At 40.0% G+C, this 12,500-nt stretch overlaps 1 protein-coding gene across 15 annotated transcripts in view; it reads right to left on the bottom strand.

Annotated features, from left to right (window-relative positions):
- The window catches only part of tnikb (TRAF2 and NCK interacting kinase b), a 63,716-nt gene that overhangs the window by 6,115 nt on the left and 45,101 nt on the right, over positions 1 to 12,500 (bottom strand). For 13 of the 15 annotated variants that reach the window (XM_037756311.1, XM_037756319.1, XM_037756312.1 and 10 more), the window contains 9 exons: positions 9,475 to 9,656; positions 7,411 to 7,525; positions 6,415 to 6,561; positions 4,482 to 4,590; positions 3,334 to 3,516; positions 3,099 to 3,242; positions 2,527 to 2,661; positions 1,758 to 1,858; positions 988 to 1,137 (listed from right to left, as the gene is read on the bottom strand). In XM_037756311.1, the coding sequence (XP_037612239.1) occupies positions 988 to 1,137; positions 1,758 to 1,858; positions 2,527 to 2,661; positions 3,099 to 3,242; positions 3,334 to 3,516; positions 4,482 to 4,590; positions 6,415 to 6,561; positions 7,411 to 7,525; positions 9,475 to 9,656 (1,266 nt within the window). The remainder of the gene's footprint in view (positions 1 to 987; positions 1,138 to 1,757; positions 1,859 to 2,526; positions 2,662 to 3,098; positions 3,243 to 3,333; positions 3,517 to 4,481; positions 4,591 to 6,414; positions 6,562 to 7,410; positions 7,526 to 9,474; positions 9,657 to 12,500) is intronic. The other 2 variants (XM_037756316.1, XM_037756317.1) reach the window with 1 other exon arrangement.

The following is a 12,500-nucleotide window of genomic DNA, read 5'->3' as shown; positions in this document are numbered from 1 at the left end:
GACTCACTCATTCATTCACTCATTAAGGCAGCCGTCCCTTCAATCATTCACCCACTACACTCACTCATTCATTCACTTATTCACTCACTCATTAAGGCAAGTATCCCTTCATTCATTCACCACTACACCACTCACTCATTCATTCAATTATTCACTCACTCATTAAGGCAGGTATCCCTTCATTCAATTACCCACTACACCACTCACTCATTCATTAACTCATTAAGGCAGGTATCTCTTCATTCATTCACCCACTACACTACTCATTCACTCACTCATTAAGGTACCCCTTCATTCAATCACTCTCTTATTAATTAGCTATTTTATTTATTGACTCACTCATTCATTCATTTGCTCACTCATTAAAGCAAGTACCCCTTCATTCAAACACTCTCTTGTCCATCCACTAATTTATAGACTCACTCATTCATTCATTCACTCACTCACTCATTAAGGCAACTATCCCTTCATTCAATCACTTACTGACTCACTCATTCACTCACTCACTGACCCACTCATTCACTCACTCATTAAGGCAGGTATCCCTTCATTCAATCACTCTCCAATCCATTCACTAATTTATTTATTCTCTCACTCACTCATTCATTCATTCACCCACTCACTTACTCAATCACTCACTCACTCATTAAGTCAGCTGTTCCTTCATTCAATAACTTTCTTATCCATTCACTAAGTCACACGTTCACTCCATCATTTGTTCGCTCAGTCACATGTTCATCATTTCATGTTTTCACTCACTCACTAGTTCACTTGCTCTCACTCTTTCATTCATTAAATTACACAACTTGATCTGACAATCACTCCATTTAAACGAGCAATTAATGTTAAAAAGGTGTAAAACATAGCTGGACATCATGTAGACACACACACACACACACACACACACACACACACACAAACAGACACACGCAAACACACAGAGACACACACACACACACACACACACACACACACACACAGACTAACATGTGAGGGGATGTAGATGTCGTAGGGATTCCCAGAGTCCACGTCGATGACATGGAAGCCAACGCTGGAGCCGTAGATGACCTTTAACCTCTGTCCCTCCTCCACGGTCAGGTCGACCAGCTGCGGGCGATGCTGCAGTTCAGTGAACGACTGAAGAGAAAGAGAGAGAGATTAATTAAACACCTGACGGAAAAATATCACAACAGCCTCTCCTGTCTTTTGGTTCAAAGATAGGAAAAATATAATCTCATCTCAGACCTCCTATCTAATCTTAACTATAGCTGTAAATGTAATCCTTCAATCGACACTCATCCTTTCATGCCTGCATCTTTGATTAGACTGTACTAATAAACTACTCGAGAAGAACGAGCCGTAATATCAACAGCTTTCACTTGTCACTAGCTACAAAGAATCTGAGGCACTACTCGTTTCTGCTAAGTTAGGACGCTTCTGTAATTTCTAAATTCCGTATTTATCATCATTAATAATAATAATTTAATTATTTTTATTTTAACTATTTATTTATTTGTTTTTCCCTTTTTTTTATCCTGACGTTGCACATAACAATCGAACATGTTTTTATCATTATTATTTTTTTTAAAGTTTAGTTTACTTTATTTATTTATTTATTTATATTTTTTTTGGGGGGGGGGATTTATTATCATTATTAGTAATAATTTTGTTATTTTTATTTTATCTATTTATTTATTTTCAAAGAGGAACATTTATCCACTTTTACACAACTCTTTAACACCTCAGGCGCATCTTACCTTGAAGGCCATAAACTTGTGGTAAGGTTTAGGCGCCCAGGCGTAGATCTCCACCGCGTTCTTCAGAGCAATCACCAAAAATTTGATCCTCTCGTACTTCACTGCAGGAGGAGAGAAAAGTAGGGATGTCACGATACCAAACAACAGGTCATATTTCCTTCCCTATTATCTATTTTATATTGCTGTGAAAACATATGAAAACATCTCCTTCTAAAAACTGTATTTATTCAAGTTTCTCGACAAAAACTACATTTTACTATATTACATTTGAACGCATCATCATAACGTTAGAATATACCTTCGCCCAATACTCTCTCACTTCTACTGAATAGAGCTTGAACGCACCATAATGAAACTCAATGGAACCTCACTTGTTGAAATCGGCAGGACGAGAGTTAACGTTAGCGTCCTGCCGATTTCCCCTGGACGCGTTGATAGCGAGTGTACTGCGTCAACAAACACATTTTTTTTTAATGTTCCCGGGACGACGGGACACCATTAGTCTCAAGTCCTGACAGTAAAAAAAGTATCGTCACCGTTTTCAGATACCGAAGTATTGGTTCTCATGACATCCCTAGAGCAGAGCATCATAGAAACGGCACATAAACATGTTGCTGTAAAAGGTAACAAAATACATTACATTCGGTAATAGAAACCCAATTAATCAAACTATTTAGAGAGGAAATCAACTTTAAGGAGGTGAGTCCCCACAATGTAGGTGTGTTAACAGGTTTGTGTCCTCACAACACACATAAACGAGTTCACGTACCGACTTTGTAGTGCACGCAGCCCTCCAGCTCCCCAACAGTGATCCAGCCCTGCTTCTTCTCCACTTCAGGGTCGTTGTGTAATATCCTGTTCCTCAGCCAGGACAGGTAGTAAACACGCAGCTTGTTCTTCTTCCCTGGTCAGAGAAAGAAAAGTGACTTATTATTGCGTCAGTGCAAAGAGCTGTGTTTTCATCACCACCAGCATCCTAAATATGAAGCTTTATTTATAAAGGCAGCAAAGAGAAAAGCCAAATCTGGCAAAAAATAGAAACATCTCCGTCCTGTTCAACGTCTTGTTTTGTTTCCTTTTTGTACCACAAACCAGTGGGGAGCACTTGAACATTTAAAGGACAACTGTAACCAAGGGAAACGGGAAACACTGACGACCAAACAATAAGAAACGCTGAATTAAGGGATCAACAAGCGGAGGGAAAGTGAGGGTCGGAGCATTCAACTGCTTCTCCAGTGCATGCTAAGGGTCGGTGTTATGCTAGAAAAGAACTAGTGTTTATAGATGTTAAGGCACCTTAATGAATAAAATGTAAATAGTACTTTTAGGAGTCATACCAACCTGAGATGGTGACCAGGACGTTGAGTCCCTCCAGGACGTCCATCTGTTGGAAGCGCCGTCGATTGATCAGGTTGTAAACTTTTCCTTGACCGCTTCGATCAAGCAACATCAGGCCGTTCTCCGTCCCCACCAGCAGGTTCACTCCTGCACACAAACACACACAGATATATGTCTCGTCTGTGTAATATAAGTGAACATGATTAATATTATTATTGTGAAGGTGTCTCTGTCTCACCCCAGAGAGCCGCGCAGAGGATCTCGGAGTTGAAGCGTTTCTTGTATTTGCGGATCTCGGGCGTGTCGCTGTGCGGCCTGATGTTGGTCGGGTTGACGTTGACCACCGAGATCTTCCGGGCCTCGTTGATCCTCGCTTGCTCCTGCTCGTTCTCTTGCTTCAGCAGCTCGTTCTCAAACAGCGCTGCAGCACAACATGACACAGAGCAACATTATATGGTGGATGATTGTACTCAAGTTTTCTCACAATGCCATGAGCGGGACACCTGGATAAAAGCCAGATTTAAAAAACAGTGTTTGTCCTGCAGTGGTTTGACTTTTGAAAACAAGAGCCAATGAAAATGTGGGACATCGTCTCAATATGTGGGACAACAACAACGGAGATCAAAATGCTGTGCAGTCCCTCGTAAAGAGGGACACCTGGTCACCCTAGGTCAGAGGTCAGCAACCTGCAGCTCTTTAGCTCCTCTCCAGTGGCTCCCTCTGGATTTTTAAAAATGGAAATGAATAACTGTTTTTTGTTTACGTATTCATTTTTATTTATCGTTGTTGTAGGTCTATGGAGTATTAGGGTCACATTGAGGAAAAAAAGAAATCTGAGATTTCGAGAATAAAGACGTAGTAGTAATTTTATGTGTTATTTTCTTTTTTTCTTGTAATATTACGACTTTTTTTTCTTGTTAAGTTATGATTTAATTCTCGTAATATTACGACTTTTTCTTTCCTTAAGTTATGACTTTATTCTCGTAAAGTTATGACTTTTTTTCTCGTAATATTTTGACTATATTCTGTAAATCTCAGATGTTTTTTCCCTCAATGTGTCCCTAATACTCCGTAGTACATTTGCATTTGGGCCCTCACTGCATTAGACTTATATACTATATACTTAGACTATAAACTGTGTTACCTTCATCACAATGATCAAATGTTTTGCCTAAAATGGCTCTTTTAGTAGTAAAGGTTGCTGACCCCTGGTCTAGGTGTACGTCTATGTGAAGCATCTCGGATCGTTTTGCTTCAATCATTTTTGTAGAGAAAATAAGAGAAATAAACAATTCTGAGTAGTTATTTTCTTGCGGTAATTGTCTCAAGACCCCTTAGATTCATCTTGTCTCCAACGTCCAGGTACGACACTGTGAGGAAGTGTACCTGAGGCAGAGATGTTGTCGTCGTCGTCAGTCGGGGAGGTCCCGTACACCCTCGGATCTACGAACGGTGTGAAGGAAGACTTGGAGCCTCCGCTGCTTCCCATCGCGTACTGCAGATCACACAAACACAGATTACAGTCAGCCACATGTCCGTCTGACGGTTTGTTCGTTTTGGGAGAACTAAATGAAACAGGTAACTGTTGAAATAAAGGAAACACGGCGTGTTCAGTGAAGCTTTTTCAGCCTGAGATTCAACAACTTTCTGTTTCTTTCTATCCTGATAATGAAAACACCTCTTTCATCAGCGCTGACGCTTTCACTTCACTCTCAGTGTTTCTTTTATTCTGTCAGCTACCTGCATCATGTGCTCAGGGGTGGAGGACACTTTCTGGATCGGAGGCTGGAAAACTGAGAGAGGAAGGGGGGAGAGAGAGAGGAGGATAAAACGAGCGGAGCGAGGGAGGGAAGAAATCCAGTTTGTTCCATCTGTGGGGAAAAACTCTGGAGCCAAAGCGGGACGGATTGAAAATAAAGCAGGGCAGGAAATTAAAGGTGCCACATGTTGTCATTTTCAAGCTTAGAGTCTAATTTCCTTTAAACCCTGCTGCTCTGCGATGAAAAGAAGCCGAGTAGAGCAGCAATATAATTATTTTAGTAGTAAAACAGAAGCAAACATTTTCTGGTTTTGCTTCTCAAATGCAAAGAGATATTTTTTTACTTTTAGTAAAAGGGCTTCAGTTCCCCGTTGGAAAACATTCTAAATATAGCGTACACTTAAAGGGACTGTTTGTAACTTCTTACACGTATAAATCACCCGGGTCGGTGTCCCATGCTCGCATATGCGCGTTCGCATCTCGCATATGCGCGCTCTTGTGTGGCTACGCTGTTCAGACTCAGACTCCAACACAAACTACACAGAAGCACCAAAACCTCAAAGTTGTATCTAGTGAAGCTCGTCTGTTAAACAGTGTTGGTCGCGGTCGGAGGACGCGGGGGAGACCGTAGCTTTGGTCTCCAGGGCCGGAGTCTCTGCTGTACTCTGCTCCTCCGCCTGCCTGCTTGCCTTCACTTAGCTCGTTCCACCTCACGTGCATGCGCGCTCACTCCACACTGCAGAAGAGTTAGTTTAGCTCTGAGAATATCTAGTGGACGTTTGTGCAGAAATAACTGCTGCAGCTCCTCCAGACCAACAGAGGTTTCCCGTGTCTTGTGAAGTGACGGGGCTCCGCAGAGAGAAACGTTATCGTCTCCGACCAAAACTCCGGTGTCTCCCCTGTTCCCTCCGGCCGCGGTCGGGAGGCTGAGGCAGGAAAAGCCAACACTAGGATCAGCATTGATTCATGGAGAGACCTTGGTCTGGTCAGCTAACATTACTGCCAAGCAGCTGAAATATAGAGTGATGTTGTGCTTTTAGCTGACGTGTGTCTCCTCACTGTTTTGAGCGATGCTCCTTCATGTCTATGTAGAGCGAGCACAAGCGTGAGCAACAGGACGTTGACTTTCGTTGACTTAGCGGCCACAGGTGTCGCTGTTAACAAGCATTTCTGATTCTTACAAACACTCCCTTTAAACTGATATTAATTTTTTTTAGGTGTCTAAAATGTGTTTAGCTGCTGCCCCCGTCTACAGCAGTACATTGCTTCCTGTCTGTTTCTCCAAACTCCATCTACTGTAGGTAATACACTGACTATGGAGAAGTACCTCATACAACCCTACTGAGAAACACCTGAACTTCCCTTTTGGTGTTTGTTTGGTGGCTGCTGGTAATTTCCCACCCTGATAAAGGACCAGTTGGTGACGGGCTGGTGGGCAGGTGGGGTGTTGAGGGGGGGAGGACAGGGTGAAGAGGGTGCTGGATCTGTCAGGATCGGGTGTGGATGGGAGGTTGGGGGATTCGGGTTTCGGGGGCGATTATTGGGAGCTGCTCCACCTACTTGGGCCCCAGAGGCGTCGCCAGGGGATACCAGAGGGGATGTGCTTTGCTGCACCAAATCGGGGAGATTGGCGTTGCCGGGGAACAGATTAGCGTTGCCGGGGAAACCGTTGCTGGCGGCAGAGCTCCGCCTCCGTCCCCCATGTTTCTGGAAAGAGAGAGAGATGGGCGGGCTACTGTGCAGCGAGGTGCTGTGATTGACAGGTCAGGTGATGGAGGGAGGAAAACCTGCTGAGTGCGTTTGTTGGTTTTTAGTTGGGGGGGGCCACTGAACGGAGAGCAAAGTGCTCCTTCATACATGTTATCCAGCACACACACTAACAGGCTGCTTGTAAAGTCAATACTTTCTGTTCATCTTTTGGTATTTTTGGCTTTTGACAAAATTACCCCAAAACATATTCAGAGTTTTCACCTGCATTTTTTCCCTGTTTGGGTGGAAAAGCTTCTCAAACAAAGATAGACCACCACAGGACACTAAAACCTTCCTAATAATAAATAATAAATGTGGAATTATGAAATAAATGTCCCATTAAATAAATACATGTGGAATAATTATAAAAAAAGTCCCATGAAACAAATAAATGTAGAATAATAAAATAAAAGTCTCCTGAAATAAATAAACAAATAAATGTAGAATAATAAAATAAAAGTCTCCTGAAATAAATAAATAAATGTGGCAACGATTTTTAAAGATTTAAAATAAATTAATAAATAATCCCAAATAATTCAATCCACGGACATCCAACCAGATGTTTTACCAACCAATTAGCCCAAAGTCCAGAATCTTTAACAGGTCAGACAAACATATAAAAAGTGAGTATAAAAGTGAGTATAGTGAGTTTAAAAACATCTGAGCCTCCACGCCCGGCGTGTTTTATTCAAACCAGAACAAAACCAGGAAACAGCCAGGCATGCAGAGCCGGTGAATGAACGTTTGTGTGGAGTCAGCGAGGCTACAGTCCTCGGGTCAAAGGTCAGAACAGAGAGGCAGACTCACCTCACGCATCCTCAGGGTGCCGTCCTGGGAGCTGTTTCCGTACGAGTCGTCGTGGGCGTCGTTGAGACCTCCCATCATGCCAAAGGACTCGTTGGGACCTTGACTCGCTGCTGGCCTGAGAGAGAGAAGTCAACATTATTACTCCATATTCTTTTTTAATATGCTTCTCTGCTGTTTATCCAAAAAGTTCCCACTCCTTGCTGCTATTATTTCTGAGTAGCTGTTACATACATAAAGAAAAAGTTGCCGTCATTGTACTGATTTTAATAAGCAAACAAAATATAACCCTACTAATGCCACTGAGTTCTGCGAGGTAAAATCAATGTTTTTATGAATGGAGTCTGGTCTGATCGGAAAGGGCTGTCTGACGGCGAGGTAAAGCGGCTGTGGATGGGAGCAGCAGAAAAACATATTTTGGCCATCTAAAAAAACAAATCAATACCAGTTTAAGTGTACGCTATATTTAAAATATTTTCACCGCTTTACCTCGCCATCAGGCCGCCCTTTCTGACAGTGAATGAAGCCATTGTATCGCAGTCCTCTAGACCAAACCAGACTCCATTCACAAAAACAGTAATCTTGCCCCTCTCAGAACACAGGAGTTGCTGGTCTTGCATCGATCGGTTAGTTTGTTTGTGTTATTGTGTGACTTTCTGATCTGAACTACGACGCTAAAACATACTTTGACCAAAGTTTGAATGTTCAGATTTGAATACATAAGGCACACCACTGGGAAGCTACAGGAAGAAGAATTAAAGTAGTACTTCTGTACCAAAACGTACATTTTTACATTGCAAATATGTACAAATTCAGCCTGAACTAAAAGGTGCAATATCCCACTAATATTCCAGCTTCCAACAAAGTTATCCATCACCCTGACCTCCTGTGGGTTTTTCCACAACATCGTTTATAATCATATTGATTAGAGCATCTTTAAAGACAGATAAAGTATCACACAGAATGTGGTGCTTTAGTAAAGTCACCGCAGTTCGATCCTACGCAGCAAAACTTCCAGTTTGGCCAGAGAGAATAACACAATAATAAATTCACTCAGTGGCCACTTTCATAGGATATACACCTGTATAATCTAATGCAATCTAATACAACAACCATATAATTGAATTTAAACATTTCCAACAAAGTCTCTAAAAACGGAGCATTATGAGCTTTCTAAAGACCAGATAGTTATACCAGAGGTGTTGTATTGGACTGCATTAGATTAAACCAGGGGTCTGCAACCTGCAGCTCCGGAGCCACATGCGTCCCTTTAGCTCCTCTCCAGTGGCTCCATGTGGATTTATAAACATGGAAATGATTAACTGTTTTTTTTGTTTACATTTTAATTTTTATTTATCATTGTTGTAGGTCTATGGTACGACGGTACGACGGTACGACGGTACGACGGTACAACGGTACGACGGTACGACGGTACGACGGTACGACGGTACGACGGAGTATTAGGGCCCCATTGAGGAAAATAAAATAAATCTGAGATTTTGAGAATAAAGTCGTAATATTATTACTATTACTCTCACAAACTTCTGACTTTATTCTCATAATATTACGACTTTATTCTCAAAATCTCAGATTTATTTTATTTTCCTCAATGGGGCCTTAATACACCGTTGAATAAAGTCAGAAGTTTGTGAGAAAAAAACTCGTAATATCACGATAATAAAGTCAAAAGTTTACGAGAAAAAAGTCGTAATATTATAAAATAGTAATTTTACGTGTTATTTTCATTTTTTCTCGTAAAGTTATGACTTTATTCTGTAAATCTCAGATGTTTTTCCCTCAATGTGGCCCTAATACTCCTTCATACATTGTCTCTTTGGCTCTCACTGCATTAGACTTATATACTATATACTTAGACTATAAACTGTGTTACCTTCATCACAATGATCACATGTTTTGCGGCTCAAGACAGATTTTTTTTTGTGACTAAATTGGCTCTTTTGATAGTAAAGGTTGCTGACTCCTGGATTAAACAGTTGTACTTAAAGAAGAGTGTCTCTGTTGGTGTGTGGGAAGCCAGTGTGGGATCACGCCCCAGTAAATACTCACATGATGCGTGGTATATCACTGACGGCCACCGTCCCGTCGTTAGGCCCGCCCTCTCCCTCCTCGTCATCGCTGCTGTGAGAGTCGTCGCTGGACGACGAGTAGTCCGTCACTTTGACGGGCGGGCGGCTGGCTTCCTCCCCCTGTCGCAGCTCTCGCAGCTCTTTGGCCAGAGCCGTCAGGTCCTGGAGGGACGGGAAGAACCACCCAGAGTGTCAGACAAGATAAAAACTCAAGCGGGCGCGCTCTTTCACTCGCGAGTCGGTTGGGAGGAGGGATCTCTGCTGACTAAAGATAACGTGTTTAGTGATGCTCACATTCATGCAATAAATACAAGAGTGACTACTTTTACTTCACAGGTGTCATTACAGCTTTATTGTTCAAATAAATGTGCAGGTTTTGTATCATATATATGTATTATATATACTATAATATCCTGCACACACTACAGTATATATATTTATTTTATTTTGTCTATTTAACAGTTTATTCCTTCTATCATTACACCAGGCTACCACAGTATTATATTTTATATTGTATTATATTTATTCTATTTTACATATATTTCTGCACTATTTTCTCATTTTTACTTGTGTGTTTTTCTTTTTGTAAATTTTGTAGTAGCATTGTTGGAGGGAGAACAAAGAAATTCATCCCCAACGAAGACTTGAAACTTGAATATATCTTTAATATTTCATCAGAATATTTATTTGGTTGTTCTACATTAAAGTTGTTAAGAGATTTGTCCACGTTTTGAAGCTGTTTTGTAGCATAAATATCTAATTCTGTCGCTGTAACAGCTGCAGAAAAAGGTCAGAGGACGCATCACTAGTGGAGAGAAACTCTCTAGTGGGATATACAGGAAGATTGACATTTCATTAAAATCTAGATCGATATCGTGCAGCACACAAAGTGCTTAATTAGCTGAGGAAAAATGTTGATTATGGAAAAATAATTTACCGTTGAAAGCAATTTACATTACATTACAATTACAGCTGATGCCATCAGACAGTTTACTGCACCGCGATGTATAAACCATAAAGTGACTGTGATGGGAGATACTAATATTTAATGTAATTTAATTGAATATAAAATAAATAAAAAAACACATACATACGTAAATATGCTTATGAAATAAATATAAAATAAATAAATAAATAATTCGGTTTTTATTTAAAAAAAAATATATTCTTTGAAAAGGACTACTTTTATTTATTTCAAGGGATTTTTATTTCCTAATTCCACATTTATGTCACAGCTCTTTTTATTTATATTTTTGATATATTCAAATGAATGGGGCGAGCTAGCTAATTCTTGTGCTTTGGTCTGAATCTGTGAGATATCCTCTCCCCATTAATTTAAATATAACAGAAGGGCTCTGAAATAAATTATTATTATTGCTATTAGGAAATAAAAGTCCCCTGAAATAAATAAATATGGAATAATAAAATAAAATCCACTGAAATAAATAAATGTGGAATTATAAGATAAAATCCCCTGCAACAAATAAGAATTATGAAATACAACCCCCTGATATAAATAAACATGGAATTATGAAATAAATATCCCCTGAATGAATAAATAAATAAATAAATAAAAGAATGTGGAATTATGAAATAAATATCCCCTGAATGAATAAATAAATAAATAAATAAATGTGGAATAATTAAATCTATTCCCCTGATATGAATAATTGTGGAATTACAAAATAAATATCCCCTGAAATAAATAAATGTGGAATTATGCAATAAAAGTCTCCTGAAATAAACAATTGTGGAATTAAGTAAATATATATATATATATATATATATATATATATATAAATATTCCCTAAAATAAAATAAAAATCTGAATGTACACAGTGTGGTTGACCTACAATACACTAAATGTTTAAATAAGTACTTAATACTATTCAAGGCCTTAAATTATTATTATTATGGCTATTTTCAGTCTTTATAAGACAAATCTATAAATATGTTATGTAACTTTGGTAGCATTTATTGTAGTATCTGTCAAAATGAGCAACATCAACAGAATAACATTAATAAATTAATATAAATAATCTCGTAATTTAATAAAAGAAGAAAATGTTTGGTTGGAAAAAAAATAATTAATCAAATGCACAAGAAAAAAAAAAAGTTTTTCATTTAAGATTCAAAACAGCTGAAGCTGCTGTCGGGCCCATGAGGTCATCGTGAAGAGTTTCCATCTGTGTGAAGCTAAATGTATTTTGGCTCTAATCTGTGAAGTGATTTATAGACCAGCAGCAGAACTTAAAAATGGATTTATCACCAGTTGGAACATTTCTACGCGTTCTTTGTTTTCCCCTGAAATCACTTCAGTATCGGCGTTTACGCAGCTTTAAAAAAAACAAGCAGGAGAGACAAATAAAGGCGGTTTCACTAATTGTGGCACAAGCTGTTAGTAAGATTCACTGAAGCCACGTGACCGAGCGTCCGTAGTGGGGAGGGCAGCGAGCAGTGCAGGGAGAAGAGGGTCGGAGAACAGACGCCATCATGCCTCAGTGCAGGAGGGCCAAGGGTCAAAGGTCAGGGGCCTTTAAATTCAGCCTCAGCAGCAAAAAAAGGAGGTGGTGCATGTGAGAGGTTAAGTGGCAGGAAGTGGACACGGTGGAGGGAGGAGGGGAGGGGGGGATTATCTTACCAAATCCTCCTGATGAGAGAGAGAGAAGAGATAAAATGGAAGAGAGAGAGAGAGAGAGAGAGAGAGAGAGAGAGTGACTGGAAATGAAACGAGAGCAGAGATGATGAAGTGATAACAGGAAGTAGAGGATGAGAGGAGAGGATGAATCCTACAGTAACCCGTCAATAACAGCTTCATCTCTGATACAAGACGAACAGTAGAGATGTACGCTAGTCAAAAGACGTATATTGATAAGAAGTGAAAGTCAATCAGCGCCCAGCAGCAGAGCTACACTTCCGCCATTTTGGACTGAAAGCGACAACCGGACTAGAGCAGGGGTCAGAAACCTTTACTATCAAAAGAGACATTTTAGGCAAAAAAAATAA

Source organism: Sebastes umbrosus, chromosome 21, assembly GCF_015220745.1.
Source record: "Sebastes umbrosus isolate fSebUmb1 chromosome 21, fSebUmb1.pri, whole genome shotgun sequence".
In the NCBI taxonomy this organism is placed as follows: Eukaryota; Metazoa; Chordata; class Actinopteri; order Perciformes; family Sebastidae; genus Sebastes; species Sebastes umbrosus.
This window is presented reverse-complemented; position numbering and strand designations above follow the sequence as displayed.